This window comes from Staurois parvus, unplaced genomic scaffold (assembly GCF_062004578.1).
Source record: "Staurois parvus isolate SC_StPar_1 unplaced genomic scaffold, SC_StPar_1.0 ptg000938l, whole genome shotgun sequence".
NCBI classification, from domain to species: domain Eukaryota; kingdom Metazoa; phylum Chordata; class Amphibia; order Anura; family Ranidae; genus Staurois; species Staurois parvus.
Genome location: NW_028318734.1, coordinates 296,344 through 315,364, shown reverse-complemented (window position 1 = coordinate 315,364; position 19,021 = coordinate 296,344). Strand labels below are relative to the sequence as shown.

General features: G+C 41.3%; 1 protein-coding gene across 1 annotated transcript in view; it reads right to left on the bottom strand.

Annotated features, from left to right (window-relative positions):
- LOC149441887 (ribosomal protein S6 kinase 2 beta-like) overlaps positions 1-19,021 on the bottom strand; it is a 75,374-nt gene that overhangs the window by 17,275 nt on the left and 39,078 nt on the right. The window contains exons 5-9 of the mRNA XM_089656790.1: positions 17,767-17,934; positions 14,250-14,452; positions 13,143-13,655; positions 2,617-2,757; positions 757-927 (exon numbers count right to left, since the gene is read on the bottom strand). Coding sequence (XP_089512916.1) covers positions 757-927; positions 2,617-2,757; positions 13,143-13,655; positions 14,250-14,452; positions 17,767-17,934 — 1,196 coding nt within the window. The remainder of the gene's footprint in view (positions 1-756; positions 928-2,616; positions 2,758-13,142; positions 13,656-14,249; positions 14,453-17,766; positions 17,935-19,021) is intronic.

Below are 19,021 nucleotides of genomic sequence, written 5' to 3'. Positions count from 1 at the left end.
CAATAAAGTCTTCAGAAATCACACAAATAAAATCGCAGTGGTGTGATGGTGACTTAGTGCCCGGTCACAGCGGTGCGATTTCAGGTGTGATTTGCAGATTGAAATGGCCCCTGAAATCACATCTAATAAATGTGAATGTCCGTGTCTTAACGTGCGATTTGCTGCCGTGCAACTTCTAAAGTAGTTCTTCCATTCGTTTTTCAGCAGTTTTGTTGCGATTTCACAAACATAGAATAGAATGGAAATCGCACAGCAAATGGTAAGAAATCATTGAACATCCTCACAAGTCACAATGAAGTCTTCAGAAATCGCACACATGCGGCGGTGTGACCGGTGACTTAGGGCTGAATCACAGAGGAACGCACAGCGCTTTCCTGCGCCATTCATATGCGTGTGTATGTGCTGCGATTTCTTGCTCGTTCATTTGAATGGGATGAAATCCCTCCACGCTATAAGTGATGCATGCACAATTTTTTTTTAATCGCACGACAACTCAATCGCATGATACTTAGTACCATGCAGGTTTGGTGCGGGCACACGCAATGCGTTTGTCTCGGAGACCGATTCAGGGACAGACTATTTTCATGTGTGTGAGGAGACTCCAGGAGGACAGATCCATCGAGAGATCAACATCCCTAAAGCCCCCTGTTCTAGCTCCGCCCTAGGATTCCACTCATCCAATCTGCGTTCTCCCGTCCTATCCTGTGCTGCCAGCAGAAGGGCCGACATTGGATGGGGGAGGGAGGAAGGACTTACTTCTGTCTGGAAGGTGGCGTAGGTGTGGGTACAGAAAGGACTGTCCGCCATTTTCTCCAGGATGTTGCCCTCTATCAGGATGTGGTCCACGCCGTCTGAGATGATGAGCCTCTTATCCACGATCTTCACCGCCACCAGCATGATGCTTTCGATGTGAGTCGCCAGCACTACCTGTAGGAGAGAGAAGAGCCCATTCTGGAGGATGGCAGTGGTGCGGCAGATAACCCAGGGGAAGGGGATCTCTCGGACCAGACCAGGCTGCTGATATCCTTAAAGGGGACCTCCGTCTGACAACCATATACACAAATGCGTATTATGATTGCGCATCTGGTGAGTACGTAATCTAAACTTATATTCCTGGCGCATCACCTGTATGATCATTAGAAGCATACGGATCACCTACTTGAGACCAATTTGGTTGGATGTTCACCATTAATATCCTGTGGACTTGCATATGTCATAGTTTCAAGTGGTGTTTTTTAGCACTATTATGTGCTCACAATTGTCACGTTAGTAACACTATATTGTGGATATCACATATTTACACGTGATTTGAACCATGTCACCTTATATGGGCATACTATTAATTCATTAATTTTTGTATATGGACATATTTATTATATACACAAATTAATTTTAAGAGTTTATCTTCAGCGCTGCACTTTTCTCTATCTGCTTGTTTTGGAGGTCAATTTTGGTTACCTTTTGGTGCAAGAGCGGCTTATGGTTTTGGCGCTCGCTTTTCTGCCTGTATTATATTACTCTTAGTGCCCGACAGAAAGGCTTACTTAAGTCAGAAACAGGCATGGGCAGAAGAAAAGAGACAGGAGGCGCCATCTGAGTGTAGTAATAACACTGTATTTAATAGCAAAGGATTAAAAACACTCACAAAGGAAGTAATAAAACAAGCTCCTCTGTGTATATGAGAGATGACCGTTCCTCAAAACGTCCTGCAGGCACCACCGATGGTTGGTGTAATAGCAGCTGGGCTGATGGAGATGGTGAGAGACACTGTAGTGGTCAATCCTACAGAGTGGTGGTGTTGTAGAGCCGATCCAACGGTGTTTGTGCAGGAAGGAGCCTAGTAACCAGCCTGGAACACACCGGCAGGATGTGACATCACAGGAAGAGGCAGAGGGTCAGTGGGGAGGCAGAGCAGAGATGTAGGAAAGTCAGGCAACGCACTCGGAGACTATCTTCTTCTATTGGCCTCAATGCCTTCTACAGGCCTGGGACTACTGGTCATTCTGGTACAAATCACATATTCCTTATTAAAGTTTGGTGTTTTTTTCATCTTTCTCATAATACTTTCTTCTTCCTTCTCATTCTAATCCTTGATCCCTCCTCAAGCTCATTTCTGAATCTGCCATTGTCCCGTAACTCAAGGTCAATTATTTTTTGAACGTTTAAGGTTGTTTCAACATTACCCTTGTTGTATTATTTATACTGCTTGTTATATTATATTAAGATGCTACAATGTCTTATAACTGTTACCTGTATTCTCTAGTGTCAAGCTAACAATTAGAAACAATACTTTGCCTGACAAACGAAACAATGTTGTATACTACTTTTCCTTTTTCCTTTAATAAAAATGATTGAAAAGAGTCAGACCAATGCTTGGTTCCCTGAAACAAATCTTGCTAGCATTTATTAATCTTTTATACCTGCTATTATTCATTAATAGTGTTGCTCGGGGATTCTACTTTGCTGCTCTTTTTATTTTAAAGCAAGTCTACAATTAGTGACCTCTATATCTCACAGATCAATTTTCCATGCATATACATAAATATTTGTAGAGGATATTGAAATGGTGGTTAGATTAATTCACTGACCTGTATGCCTGAAATTTGCAAAAAATACTTTTCCAAATCCACCTTTTCCAATTTCCTTCACAATGAGGATGTGCTCCTGTAGGTCAACCTTCTGTAGTCCTTGTGTGTAGAAGGAGACCATTCTATCCAGAAGACATTCCATATCATGAGCAATGGAGGCCATAGCGTCCTGGAGAGACCAAATAGAAACATTGTTACATTATTAGACAGAAAACAAATCTTTGAAGAGAAACTATAGAAATGTATCAAATATGAATAGTGTTACCTTAAGTTATATACCTATAAATATGAAATGCTCAGTAGAGCTCCTCATCTAAAGGTATGTGACTCAGAAATAATATTTGGACACTAAAGTGAGAGCTCAAACACACCAGAAACTTATGGAGTACATTGAAAGGACATAAATATGGAAAGCCAGCAATTTATTTATAAAACAGGAGAATTATCAAGCAAGGGTATAACTTGATCAACTACAAAAACAAATGGAAAAGTCAAGAAATATAGTAATCTATGAATATATCCAATAGTTACCAGGTCAGTTGTGTGTGGTTGCCTCTCATCAACTGGAGGGATCAAACAACTCATCTTTTGCTTGAGTGTCTGGAAGGGAATGTAGTCAACTTTGGCCAGCATTGATGGAAAAGAGTATCTGTTACCAGAAACAACTTGGTGGCACCAATATTTCAGGCAGACACTGCCATGAAAAGACTAAACTTATCATAAGGATGTGTAAAATTACATCAAATGGGGCGCCACACCAAACCTAAACGTGAAAAAAGGGAAGCGGCTCTTTACAGTTTAAACTAATGTGTCATTTTTTTTATAAAAAGGCGCTCAGCCCACTAAAAATAAATGCATTCCCAATCCATCACAGTGCTAATATTGTTAAATAATAATCAAAACATGATCTAAATAATGTCCAATAAATACATCAAAGTGCTAATATGATTTAATTAATGTCAAACATAATTCATAAATTAAAAAGTGTCCACAAATAAAAGTCCAACTTATTTTTTCATCCACTTGTGGGCCCAACACCTGTGTAAATTCCACTTGCTGCCGATTCACCACCCCGTGCATTAAAATGAAATGCTTACCAGATCCATAATTCATGCATATCCCAAAATCAAGGAGGAAGCAGACGCCACCAGGATCTTCTTCTCGAATGAACCGGTATGACAATACACACACTCAGGAAACAAAGATGCTTCCCATAGTGTAGTAAATTTTATTAAATCCAAAAAGGTTAAAGAATAAAAATACTCTCACATTTAAAAGTGCCGCTCCCGGCAGTTGCACAGTGCGTATTTGTGGCTAAATCTCCAAGCACTGCAGCTCCAAGTGACGTAATCAGGGACTGGATATGACAACAGCCAGGCCTCAATGAATTTCATGGCATCATGTCATCAGGAAGGACCATTTTAGAATATTCTTATATACCCACAGACCGGAGGATAGTGCTAATCAATTAACCCTTCACTCTAATTCACCCCTTCTTACAATGGTCACCATAATCACCCCATCAAGGTGTCTTGGAGTGCATAAAAAACACTTACTTTAAACCTCCATAATACATTTATAACTTACATTAAAAAAAAAAACAAATACACTTGTCCGAAGCCACAGGTCCTCAAGTGATGGAAAATAGGATATCACCCAAGAAACAACAATATTTTGAATGTCCCCATATACTCAGTATCTGATGAAAAAATAATACCTCCACAAAACATTTTTTAAAATCTAAATGAAAAATATATATAAAAATACTATAAATATTAAGAAATGTGCACCCAGAGGACATAATTACTCTAAGAACCATTGTGTTGTCAGAAAAGAGTGCTACATCTATCTCAAATAACCTAATTATTAATAAAAATTAAAATGACTAAAAATTGTTTAAAAAACTATTTAAATCAATATTAATGTTCAGACCACATGGAACCAAAGTATCAAGTTCATGAATCCATTTTATTTCATTCTGGGATACCCTAAACTGATTGATGCCTAGACCCTTTCTTGATATTATTAATGTGTTAATTGATTCTTTTATATAACCATCTATTGGTTCTCCCTACATACTTCAATCAACAAGGATGGGAAATAAAGTAACTTACAAACTTCACATTACATGTAATGAATTTGTCAATCTTATAAAACCTTCCAGCAGAAGACTTAAATTTCTCCACTTTTCTATTTTTATTCATATTTTTGATGACCATACAAGACAAACATCTACCACACAATTAGATATAGTCATAGAACACTACCCTGTCCAAGAACGTAACCTCTCTCTTAGGGGAAATTTTTTTGCAATTAGCTTTATTGTAAATAAACGTGGGCTTCATAGGGAGAATCTTTCTTAAAGTATGGTCTTTCAACAAAACGGGCCAAAATTTCTTAACACATTTCTCAACCTGTCTATATTGTAAATTGACGCCTGTAATGCAGGTTAGCTCATTCCTTTCATTATTAATCTATTTCTTCTAGAGGAGTTCTTCTCTCTTCATTTCATTTATCTCATTACGGACCTTTTCTAAATCCTTCTTCTTATAGACTTTCTTCAAGAATCTTTGCATATCCGTCTGTTTCATAAAGTCTACCTGACTATCACAAATTCTTCTAAATCATACAAACTGCCCCCTTGGGATGGCCCTAATGCATCCTGGGTGGTGACAGCTCCGTGTGGCAATGTACCCATTTCTATCCACTTCTTTGAAATGTGTCAGAGTGGACAATTTATTACCCATCTTAAAAATTTCTAAGTCCAAAAATTCCACCCTCTCTCTGTTCCATGTTCCAACTTAATATCATAGGCATTCTCATTCAATTGGGTGAAGAAGAACTTCAACTTCTCCATTGTTCCCTCCCAAATGATGAAGGATCAGAGAACACCTCCTACTCCTCCAATTTATTGAGAAATATGTGGCTACATTTGGAGCATAGCTTGCCCCCATAGCCACACCCTTAATTTGGGTGTAAAATTCTCCCTGGTGCCAAAAATTATTGTTTCCCATGGCCATATTTAATCCTTCCAATATAAATTTAATCTGAGATTGTTTGATATCTGTATATTTTTCAAAGGCCCCATACCATCATCCTGATCACCACCATACCCCATAACAGCATCCTGATCACCCGTCATACCCCATACCAGCATCCTGATCACCCGTCATACCCCTTACCAGCATTCTGATCACTGTCATACCCCATACCAGCATCCTGATCACCGTCATACCCCATACCAGCATCCTGATCACTGCCATACACCACACCAGCATCCTGATCACCGCCATACCCCATACCAGCATCCTGATCACCACCATACCCCATACCAGCATCCTGATCTCCGTCATACCCCATACCAGCGTCCTGATCTCTGGCATACCCCATACCAGCATCCTGATCTCTGTCAAACCCCATACCAGCGTCCTGATCACCACCATACCCCGGGGATATGATCTCCATGTATAATACATAAGGGGGATGTGATCTTCATGTACAATACATAAGGGGGATATTATTGTTATTATACAGTATTTATATAACGCCAACAGTTCGCTCAGCGCTGTACATTACAATGGGGACAATACATGAGACAGTACAACAACAATACAGTGCGATACACGAGGAACTCGAGGGCCCTGCTCCTTGGAGCTTACAATCTAGGAGGGAGGGGATAGTGGTACGGGAGGAAAAGCTGTGGGGGATGTAGTGGTAGGAAGAGTGGAGGAGATCGGCAGTTAGCAAAGGGTGGGGTAGGCTTCCCTGAAGAGATGGGTTTTTAGGGTGCACCTAAAGGAGAGGAGAGTGGGTGATAGTCTAATGGATTGGGGTAGGGAGTTTCAGAGGATGGATGATGCCCTGGAGAAGTCCTGGAGGCGGGCATGGGAGGAGGATATCTGCGAACTAGACAGAAGGAGATCTTGTGAAGAGTGGAGAGTGCTTTTTGGGTAGTATTTGGATATTAGCTCGGTGATGTAGTTTGGGGCAATATTAAGGACAGCTTTATACATCAGTGTTAGCATTTTGAATTTGATCTGTTAGGCAATCGGAAGCCAGTGGAGGGATTGGCAGAGGGGGGTAGTGGAAACGGAGCGGTTGGTAAGGTGGATGAGTCTGGCCACCGTATTGAGGATCGACTGAAGTGGGGATAGCCTGTTGTGAGGCAGGCCAGTGAGGAAGGAGTTGCAATAATCGAGTCGAGATATGATGAGGGAGTGGATGAGCTGGTTAGTAGTTTCTGGGGTTAGAAATGGGCGTATTTTGGCGATGTTGCGGAGGTGGAGTCTGCATGAGTTTATTAGCGATTGGACTTGGGGCTGGAAGGATAGATTGGAGTCTAGTATGACACCAAGTACTCTGGCTTGCGGGGTGGGCTTGATGGTGGCATGGTTGGACGTGATGGAGAAGTCAGTGGGGGGGGGGGTGCGCGGGCTGGGGGGAAGACTAAGAGTTCAGTTTTGGAGAAGTTTAGTTTAAGGAATTGGAGCGACATCCAATCTGATATGTCGTTCAGTAGGCTGGTGATTCGGGCGGAGACTGAAGGGGTGAGGTGAGGGGTCGAGAGATAGATTTGCGTGTCGTCGGCATAGAGGTGGTAGTTGAAGCAGTGAGAGTGTATCAGTTGGCCAAGGGAGGAGGTGTAGATGGAGAATAGAAGGGTCCCAATGACAGAGCTTTGAGGGACCCCAGCAGAGAGGGGGAGTGGGGGGGAGGTGGTAGCGTTATAGGTAACACTGAAGGAGCGTTGTGATAGGTAGGATTAGAGTCAGGAGAGAGCGGAGTCTCTGAGGCCAAGGGAGTGTAGTTTCTTGAGGAGGAGGGGGTGGTCTACTGTGTCGAACGCCACGGAGAGGTCGAGGAGTAGGAGCACTGAGTAGTGGCCATTAGCTTTGGCGGTTATCAGGTCATTTGTGAGTTTCAGTAACGTGGTTTCGGTGGAGTGTAGGGGATGGAAGCTGGACTGTAGGGGGTCGAGGAGGTTGTTGTCATTGAGGTGGGAACTTAGGCGATTATATACTAAGAGCTCAAGGAGTTTGGATGTAAATGTCAGCAGGGAGATGGGTCTGAGGTTTTTCGGGTCGGTGGGGTCCAGGGAGTGCTTTCTAAGTATGGTAGTGATGTGTGCGTGCTTCAGAGGGGAGGGGAATGTGCCAGAAGAGAGGGAGAGATAAAAGATGTGGGTGAGAGAGCGTAGGATGGAGGAGGAGGGAGATCGTAGGAGTTGTGAGGGGACAGGGTCGAGGGGGCAGGTGGTAAGGCAGGCTTCAGAGAAGACCTTGGTGACCTCCTCAGTGGTGGTGGGGTCAAAGGAGTGAAGTGTTGAGGGGGCTACTGTGTGAGGGATTTTTGATGGGGTTAGATGGATGTTAGATGGGGTGGAGGTCTGAACAGTGGTGAGGCCAGGGGGGAGGGGTGTTGAGGGGGTTGCTGTGTGAGAGGAGGTAGGTGGGGTGGAGGTCTGAGCAGCAGCGATGTCCCTGCGGATAGTGTCAATCTTATTTTTGAAGTGATTGGCAATATCGAGGGCGGTGAGTGAGGTACAGGGTGGAGGTGGGGGCGGAGAGAGTAGAGAGTTGAAAGTGGAGAAGAGCCGGCGAGGATTGGAGGAGAGGGTATTGATGAGAGTCAGAAAGTAGGCTTGTTTGGCAGCGGGGAGGGAGGAGGTGTAGGTGTGGAAGGCAGATTTGTAGCGGGTGAACCTGGTTATGCTCCATAGTAACTCCAGCGCACGACTGCGTTGTTTGAGAGTTTTGGTATGATCAGTCTGCCAGGGCTGGAGTGGGCGGGGTCTGATGCTTCATGTGCTTAAAGGCGCTAGCGAGTCTAGAGCTGATGACAGTGAGTTGTTATAGGAAGTTGTGGCCAGGTCGGGGGAGGACAGGGGAAGGATGCTGTCGTAAAGTTGATCAGCTTCGGAGTGGAAGGGGGCAGGGTTCAATTTGCAGAGCTTCCGGCTGGTAATAATTTGACATTTGGGGGGCTATGATCTCCATGTATAATACATAAGGGGGGGATATGATCTCCATGTATAATACATAAGGGGGGATATGATCACCATGTATAATACATAAGGGGGATATGATCTCCATGTATAATACATAAGGGGGGGATATGATCTCCATGTATAATACACAAGGGGGGTATATGATCTCCATGTATAATACACAAGGGGGGTATATGATCTCCATGTATAATACATAAGGGGGGTATATGATCTCCATGTATAATACATAAGGGGGGGATATGATCTCTTGTATAATACATAAGGGGGGATATGATCTCCATGTATAATACACAAGGGGGGTATATGATCTCCATGTATAATACATAAGGGGGGTATATGATCTCCATGTATAATACACAAGGGGGGTATATGATCTCCATGTATAATACATAAGGGGGGGATATGATCTCTTGTATAATACATAAGGGGGGATATGATCACCATGTATAATACATAAGGAGGGATATGATCTCCATGTATAATACATAAGGGGGGGATATGATCACCATGTATAATACATAAGGGGGGATATGATCTCCATGTATAATACATAAGGGGGGATATGATCTCCATGTATAATACATAAGGGGGGATATGATCTCCATGTATAATACATAAGGGGGGATATGATCACCATGTATAATACATAAGGAGGGATATGATCTCCATGTATAATACATAAGGGGGGATATGATCACCATGTATAATACATAAGGGGGGATATGATCTCCATGTATAATACATAAGGGGGGGGATATGATCTCCATGTATAATACATAAGGGGGATATGATCTCCATGTATAATACATAAGGGGGGATATGATCTCCATGTATAATACATAAGGGGGGATATGATCTCCATGTATAATACATAAGGGGGATATGATCTCCATGTATAATACATAAGGGGGATATGAATTCCATGTATAATACATAAGGGGGATATGATCTCCATGTATAATACATAAGGGGGGGATATCGTCACCATGTATAATACATAAGGAGGGATATGATCTCCATGTATAATACATAAGGGGGGATATGATATCCATGTATAATACATAAGGGGGGATATGATCTCCATGTATAATACATAAGGGGGATATGAGCACCATGTATAATACGTCATCACAGAGGACAAGGGGGCGCTCTTTACGTCTGGAGGAAAATAAATGTAGTCTCCAAATACAGGAAGGTTTCTTCACAGTGAGAGCTGTGAGAATGTGGAATAGACTCCCTCCAGAGTTGGTTGTGGCCAGCTCAGTGGATTGCTGTAGGAAAGTCCTGGATTCTTTCTTGGATACACAGAATATAACTGGATACCAACATTTATAGGAAATGTTGATCCATGGAATATCCAATTGCCTCTTGGGGGATCAGGAATTCCCTGCAGGAAAAAATTGAATCATGCTTTGCTGTTTTTTTCCTTCCTCTGGATCAGCTGTGGGTATAGGATCATAACTTTTTTTTTTGGTTGAACTGGATGGACTTTTGTATTTTTTCAGCCACACTAACTGTAATATGTAATTATGTAACTTTACACTTTGATTTGGATTTTATTGTCATTCAATATTATTTCCTGACAATTTCTATACTAGATCGGTCCACTTTAATTTATATACATTTGTTATGCTTGCTATGTATCCCCTTTTAGGTAATTGGGTTCTTTATATTCATAGTTTTACTATTGTCAGCACTACTTCACCCTCATTTTTTCAGTCGAATGACGGCTACAACGCGGTTGTCCAGTTATGGGAGGGCATCATATGACATCCTCCCAGAATGCACCCCCCCTTCCCCACGCGCACCCCAAGCGGTGCTGTTCAGGATCGCTGTGTCCTATGGACACAGCTGATCACATGGTGAGGTAAAAGGCCAATCACGGCATCCTTTTACCACCTGATCATATAACAATATTGGGGCCCCAAATACATCCATCCTCTGTGAATGAGTATAGTGTACACAGTAACCCTACTCACGTAAATGACAAACCGCAATAAAGACAAAGATACAAAAGACACCCCAGTGCTTGACAAGTCCTTTATTAACTGCTACCCACCCGACAACTGCACATAAATGGCCGGGTGGGAGCTTTCCTGTTCTGAGAGAACGGTGCGCTCCTGTGATGGCGGTGTCTGTCAGACACAGCACATCACAGACCGGGATATGGGCGCTGTGATTGGCCCTCCGCAGCACATGTTGGCTTTGTCCAATCACAGTCATCATTGAAGACACGTGTCTCTGTGTTGGCTTTACCTGCCGAGCTCAGTGAGAGCTCAGTGCGGGGGGGAGGGGGATGCTGCGAACCTGTGACAGCTCTATACAGAGAACGCACAGATTGCTGCCATCCCCACACAGTACATGAAGCACCATCTGTCCCTGTCCAAGTGTCACATCAACATCTGTGCCAGTGCAACATAAACATCTATCCCAGTATACCAATGTCACATCAATATCTGTCACAGTGTACCAGAGTACAAAACATCTGCAATTGTGTTCCAACCGCAACATCCACATCTGTCGGTGTCCCGGTGGGTGATCAACATCTGTCACAATGTACAAAGGCACATAAACATCTGACAATGTACTAGTGTCCCACCAATAAATAAAAAATATTAAAATGCCCCCGTCCCCCTGTGCAAAGGCGAAGCACGCATTGGGGTCTTGTACACATATGTAAATGGTGATCGCACCACACATGTGAGGTATTGCCATGAATGTCAGAGCGAGAGCGATAATTCTAGTACCAGACCTCCTCTGTAACTCTAAACTGGTAATATGCAAAGGCCTGCAAAACGTTGTCTATGGAGATTTTTAATTACTGAAGTTTGGTGCCATTTCACAAGCGTGTACAATTTTAAACTGCAGCATGTTTGGTATCTCTTTACTCAACGCAGCACCATAGTTTATATTTTACAAAAAAATTGCTATTATATTGTGTTTGTGTGCAATAAAATATAATAAAGTGTATTTTTTCATTAGTGTGTAAAATTGCGTTTGAGAAAACGCTGCGCAAATACCATGTGACATAGAAATTTGCAAAACCCACTATTGTATTCTCTATGGCCTCTACTAACAAAAGATATAATTTTTGGGGGATCGAAGTTCTAGCAAAAATACTGATTTTTACTTGTAAACAAAAAAGTGTCAGAAGACAGCCTGGCCTTAAAGTGGATAACGCCTGAAGGTTCTTCTTAGATGTTGGGCCTCTCTGTGGCCTCTATGTGGCTAAGACTGTGAAAAAGTCTCACACATGGGGTATTGCCATACTCAGGAGAATCAGCAGAATGTGTTTTAGGGTGTAATTGGAAGCATGCCTATGCCGTGTGAGAGAAATAACTTATTATTAATTTTTTGTGGAAAAAAAAACATTTAATTTCCTCTTTTTACAAAAAAGTGTGAAAAAAATAACTTCAAAAAACTTGCCATGCCTCTTACTAAATACCTTGGACTATCTACATTCCAAAAAGAGGTAATTTGGGAGTTATTTGTACTGTCCTGGTATGTTAGGGCCTCAAGAAATGAGATAGGCCGTCAGTACATCAGGAGTCATCAATTATCAATGATTGGTACCATAGCTTGTAGACTATAACATTCTCACAGACCAAATAACACGCACTGATTTGGGTTATTTTTACCAAAGAAATGTAGCAGTATACATCTTTATTAAAATTTATGAAGAAAAATATACATATTTGCAAAATCGTATAATAAGAACTTAGAAAAACAATTTTTCAAATTTGCAATCTTTTTCCATTTATAGGGCAAAAAAGTAAAACACCCAGTGGTGATTAAATACCACCAAAAGATAGTTCTGTCTCCAAAAAATGTTACCAATTTCATATGGGTACAGTGCTGCATGACTGAGTAATTATCATTCAAAGTGCGACAGTCCTGAAAGCTGAAAATTGGCCTGGGCAGGAAGGGGGTGAATGTGCCCAGTATTGAAGCGATTAAAAATGAAAATCCCTAAAACGTTCCTCTTAAATATATTGCCAATCACAATATCCACCACTATCCCGAGCTGTCATCAGCTATATAAAAAGAAGTTGGGATAGAGGTGACATCATTGTCCAAACTTGCCCATGGCCATGTAGCTAGAAGTTACCGGCCATGTAAGTGAATAAGCCTGGTGATCTCAGTGGTTGGTAAGGATGAAGCTGGATCTACTCACTACTTTTTAGCAACCATTGCCAGACAGAAGCAGTCACATTTGTCCACTCAAAATGCCCTAAACCTTCAGACGAATGTCTGAACAGCCACTTTTTAGTCTGAACATTGGACTGAACACTGAGCTCATCCCTTTTCAGCAAATTGGTGTCTCTGCCATGTTGTCCTTCTGTGGCTCTGGACTTCTAGAATTGTCTGTAGATAAGACGTAAGACATGGAGATGAGAGTAGACTTTATGGAAGCACTACTCTGTGGGGTGTTTTGGAGAGAAGCTTTACACAAGGGTTCTTTGGGTTGTACGGAAGATATGTTTTCTTTAGGATTTTCATCTTCTTTCCTTGTAGCTGAATGTGGATTTTCTTCTTTTCCAGCTTACATCGATATATTTTATGACTTCTGTAGTGTGATATCTTTCTGTGTGGTCAATGGCCAGAAGATCACCAAACATCCTTCTTAGCTTAATGGGAATTCTTCTCCATGAATCAGGAGGCTTTTCCATCTGGAAATTGTTCTGCCAGTTTACAAAACTTTTATAATCTGCATCATCAAGGATGGCCTCCTGCCATGGCATCTCTCCTGTAAGTAGGGAGAAGATGACGACACCAAACGCCCATACGTCAAGGCTACTGTCCACAGCTAACCCATCTGACATGGCTGCTTTACACATCTCTGGAGCCATGAAAATGGTGGTGCCACACTTTCTAGTTACAGTCCCTTTGACTTTAGTAAGGCCAAAGTCCGTCAGTTTGATACAATGGCACTCCCAGTCAAAAACTAAAATATTTTCTGGCTTGATGTCCAAATGTACCAGTCCTCTCTCTGATATGAATTCAAGGGCATCAGACATTTGCACAGCACACCGCTTTACTGCATCTTGTTCAATTCCCACCTAAAATAAAAAAAAATATAAAATTGTGAGGTCAACCAAAAAATTCAAAAATCCATACTAGACCCATAATCGTAGCATGCAGCCTGGCTAGCCAGAAAAGGGGGGATACGGCACCTTTTATAAATGTTCGGGTGACTACTGTGATTAGGAATAAGTAATAGGAGAGAGTAGATTCAGATACAGATAGACAATTATGAGAGAAGATATAGATTAGTAAAGAGGATGTGGATGGGGTTATTGGGTTGGGGGAGGGTGGGTGGGGTTAATGTTGGGGTAAAATGGAAGTATGTATATGTGAAATATTTTTGTAATTAAATTGTTCTTTTTGTATTGGAAAAACAAATAAAAGATAGAATAAAAAAAGGAATAAGTGATGGGACATTCAACATATTGGAGTTTTAAGAAAAAGAGGAAAATGTAAAATTTCCAATGGAGAATTTCAATGTCAACTTAGAGAGTTTCCTCTCAGTTTCTGTTGCATCTCTGGGACAGGAAGTGAAGGGAAATCTCCCCCTTAAAGGAAACAGACAGCATAAAATAAACTGAAAGACATTTGAACTCTCCTCTACATAAAACTAAGAAACATGTACTTACATGTGGTATGATCAGGGAGAAGAGATCTCCAACCGGGGCCAGTTCTTGGGTAAAGGCGTAGTAGTCGTCGGTGGTGAAGGCGGTCCCATAACATCCGATGATGTTGGCATGAGATGATAGCAAGAATGAGATACTAAACTCCTGGAGAAAGGAATGCTGGCTGGTTCTTTTTTTGTCCAGGAGCTTCATTGCCATTGCTTGATCTGTGAAAATAAAAAGAATCTAACTTAGATGAAGAACTGGAAATTTGTAGCTAGTATTTATCTTCACTTGAGATTCTCAAACATGTTAATAAGATCTGCTGATCCCAGGCTGAGAATATATTATGCTTCATTTAAAGCTAAACCTCAGCCTTACTAGAAGACAGATGTACAGGACCCTCTCCTGGACTGAAATGGCTTACTCTGATTCCACTGCACACTGTGAGATTCTCACAATGTGCATTAGAAACTGCAGCAAGTCAGATAGAGCTCCGCCTCATATCCTGGCTGGAGGACATCCAGAACCATTACCATAGATTCCTCCACAGACTGACTGTTCCTGACCCACATTTATCATCCATTGGATTTCTGTATTTTTTATCTTGGAGGCTCCGCATCACATGGGATCATTATCTAGAGAGGTTTGCAGGCAAATACAGCTCGCTAGGAGCGTCACTCCTCCAGACAGATGTGCACATATCAAAATACTTTGTGCAGTGTAAAGCTCCTCCCAAGAGCCAGCCCACTGACTGCTTACTGTCCAAAATAAAAACCTTCCAACATATATTAAAGTGGAACTACGCTGTATCTGAGCACCGCAATCCAAAAGGACTAATTCATTCATTTTTAATATTCAAAGCAAACTCCCCCATCCATCCATGTCTCCATGTTTTATTTTGCTGAGGAATCACATTTAAACAACTACCCCTAGAATTTCAGTCTGTGGTCACCTTGAGTAAGGGGCAGATGATTCATGTAGCAACTACTTCCTGGAATCCATCTGCCTTTAGTTCAGGCATACAAGCAGGTGGGTGTGCTTAGCTGAGAAAACCCCTCCTGAAGACTCCAGGAATGTATGACATCATTTGCCTAGGCATAGAAACTAGGAAATGACTAAAGACATGTAAAAAATAGTTTAAAACCAGTAAATAGAATACACTTTCCTATCTATTTTCTAATGCTAGCAGCATAAGGATAGGAAATAGTCAGTGTTGTTCAGAGAGTGAAGTTCCTCTTTCATGTTTTAAACTTTTTTTTATTTATAGAGATGTAATAAATTCTGGCATTGGGTCATATTTGCTCACTCCATATACTGTATCTGCTATTCTTCATTAATAGTGTTCCTCAGGGATTCTACTTTATTTATAAGATTGTATTGATTTTCACACAAAGAAAAATAAATCAATAAATCAATAAAAAATGTATGACATGAAAACATTAATATGGGTTATACAATTAGTTACAGCATAACAGTTCTCAGCTTTTACAGCCAAGATCGATAAGTCTCATAAAAATAATATTCATCAAAGCCTTTGTGGGGTATAAAGACTAAAACAATCCCGGCTACGGCCACTTGGCTAACCAAGCAGCTTGCCATACCCCTTAGATCCATCACCATCAAATGTAAGTCAACTTGCCGAGCGACACGGCCATAGGCCATTACAGGTAACAATAACTACACGGAAAACCTGTTAATAGCCAAATGGCTCCTTTTATTGCAGAGTAAGTCTACAATTAGTGACTTCTTGGAAAAAGTCTAAATCTTCCAGATCACATTTACAAGCATAGGCATAAATATTTGTAGAGGATATTGAAATGGTGGATACTGGGGAAGAGCTCAGTGTTCGGTCCCAATGTAAGTTTGGACCAAGCACTGGCTTTTCAGAAGAAAGCCGAACATTGCGATCTTTTAGTATGGACGAATGTGACGGCTTCCAGCTGTCAATGGTTGCTAAGGAATGAAGCGGGATACACGATTGTCCGAGTATGACAATTGCCCCTGTCAGTGGTTGGTAAAAATAAAAAACTGCAACTGAAAGCAGCCTCTGAATCCTTAACAACCATGAACATCACCTAAGACATCATCTTACATGGCTGGGAATCCCCTGGTGGGGGGAAGGGGCTGGGAAAGGAGCCTTACGTCATCGCCTAAATACAGTCACAGAGTCATATTTGGGCAATGCCGTTACCATTATCCCTGCCCCTTACTTTGTATAGCTGATGACAGCCTGGGGAGCATGTATTTGGCTAGGGTTACCCACCGGGGATCGGTTGAGTGCATCAGGTCATCAGGGTTTTTCTTTTGGCAAATCATTGAGTGGTGGGTATAGTATTTGACACTTTTTGGGGGATTTTTTATTTTTTACTAAGGGACTTGTCAAACATTTGGGTGTCTTGATTTCTCAGCTAAAACTCTTTTTTGTGAATGAGTAAGGGTACTATGTATTCCATACTTACTCACACGGGGGGGCTTCCAGACTCCAATAAGCCCCCACAACCACTGCCAAGAGTTGTAGGGATGAGGCCCTTGTCTCCATCAACATGGGGCTTTGTCAGGGAAATCTCCTATGGCAAGGCAATCCCCATGTTGATGACATGTGGCCAGGAAGGCTGCATACTGACATTAGGGTTTGGTATGGATTTTTAGAGGAGACCTCACACAGTTTTTTTGTGTACAGTCTCTTTTAAAATCCATATCAGTACTAGTATTTATCTACTGGGAACTTCATGTGTTGTTTACATTTTTTTGTGAGGTATCGCCTTAAAATTCATAGCAGACTCCAAAGTTCTGATATGCATTTTGGGGGAACTACATGGACCTCTTTTTTATACTTGCTGTAGGATGTGCTCCAGAAAAAATGACATTTACAAGACCAAATGTGTAGCAAAATGGGATATTTTTGCATTGGTACATGCTCCCCAGGGCAACGCTTACCCCCGTGCTCCACAGGGCAATGCCCACCCCCGTGCTCCACAGGGCAATGCCCACCCCGTGCTATTTTTTGACAACCCCTTGCATATTAGCCCACAAGATGGGCATTTTTACTTTGGCAGATCCAGCTCCTATTGATTCCAATGGTGTTTAGATTCTGCGTCCAAATTTCCTTGGATGAGAACAAAGGATGTCTGATCGGCTGCACTCCAAACAATCCACTTTATTGAACCAAGATAAAACCAATACAGACAGTGGAAATACAGCGGGGGACTGGCAGGTAAATGCGTTTCATGCTAAAGACAGTGCTTATCCAATGAAACACATTTACCTCCCAGTCCCCGCTGTATTTCTACTGTCTGTATTGGTTTTATCTTGGTTCAATAAAGTGGATTGTTTGGAGTGCAGCCGATCGGACATCCTTTGTTCTCATCTATGCAGCACACGAGCTGGGCTAGCACCTACAGAGGGATTTTTGTTTGGAGATTAGGAGTCTCTCTACCTTGAACAGCGGTAAACACAAATTTCCTTGGAGTCTGCAGAAACTCCTGCCAAACCAAACCCCATGTAGTCCAGCTCCTCGCTAGTTGGCTCATTCACTCACCCATTTTCTTGTCCTTGGCCAATAATACTTTGCCATATCCGCCTCCTCCAATCTCTTTCACAATGAGATAGTACTCATGTACGTCTATCTGATGTATTCCTTGTGATGAGAAGGCGATAAGTCCATCTAGAAGACGTTCCACGTCATGGACAGCAGATGCCATAGTGTCTTGGAGAGCAAAAAGGGAAAAATGTGTTACGTTACTAAGCAGAAAACAAATCTTTAAAGAAAAACTGAAGACATTTGTCACATATGAATACTGTTACCGGTAGTTTCTGTATATATCCATAAATATGAAATACTCAGTAGCCCTCCACATCATTATATATATGACTCGGTGGGTAGCTATCATTAGCCTAATCTAATTAGACTAGTGGACACTTTCATGTATTCTATGTACCATACCCTCACCCCTTCTGTAATCAGCTAATTAACATTTTGCATGAAAAGAGTTTGGGATGGGAAATTTTAAATATTCAGGTGTTACAGAGCTTCTCCAGGTCAACGTACCCATGTGGAAGAAAATATATATTCAACATATATTTGAAAAATATTCTTCCCAAATATATTGCCATATATTTGAAATACTTGGCCATATTCAATATATATATATATATATATATATATATATATATATATATTTATTTACTGAAATTTATTTTGAAATATATTGAATATGGCCAAAATTGTAGTATTTCAAATATATGGCAATATATTTGGGAAGAATATTTTTCAAATATGTTTCAAATATATTTTTCTTCCATGTGGGTACGCACAATAAAAGGCAGCCACCCCTATTGGTTATGTAACAATGGACCGCTCTGAAGCTGCTATCTGGAGACAAAGGATGGCTCACCCCTATTATTTATATAAACAAATCATGGACCTGGCTGTAGGCATCCTCCCAGCTATTATTTAACATATTATCTGGATCTAGTTGAACACCCCATGACCTTTATTTCACATACAGTTCATTATATTCCCCCATCCCAGAAGCAGATAACTAACCAGACAGATAGGTTGGAGTTAATAAATGTGTGATCTGTCTAAAATATATACAAGATTATTTACATCTGCCAAAGGGGGTTTGAAATATAACGTACTGTATATCATTACCAATATGAAGTACGCTTAATAAAAGTTTAAAGTCTAAAAATGTTTTCCTTTCATTTGGAATATGTACACACATATAAGTGATAATCATCACCTTTTGTACCGATCAGTGAAATAATGTCTTCCATCTGGACAGACTTGT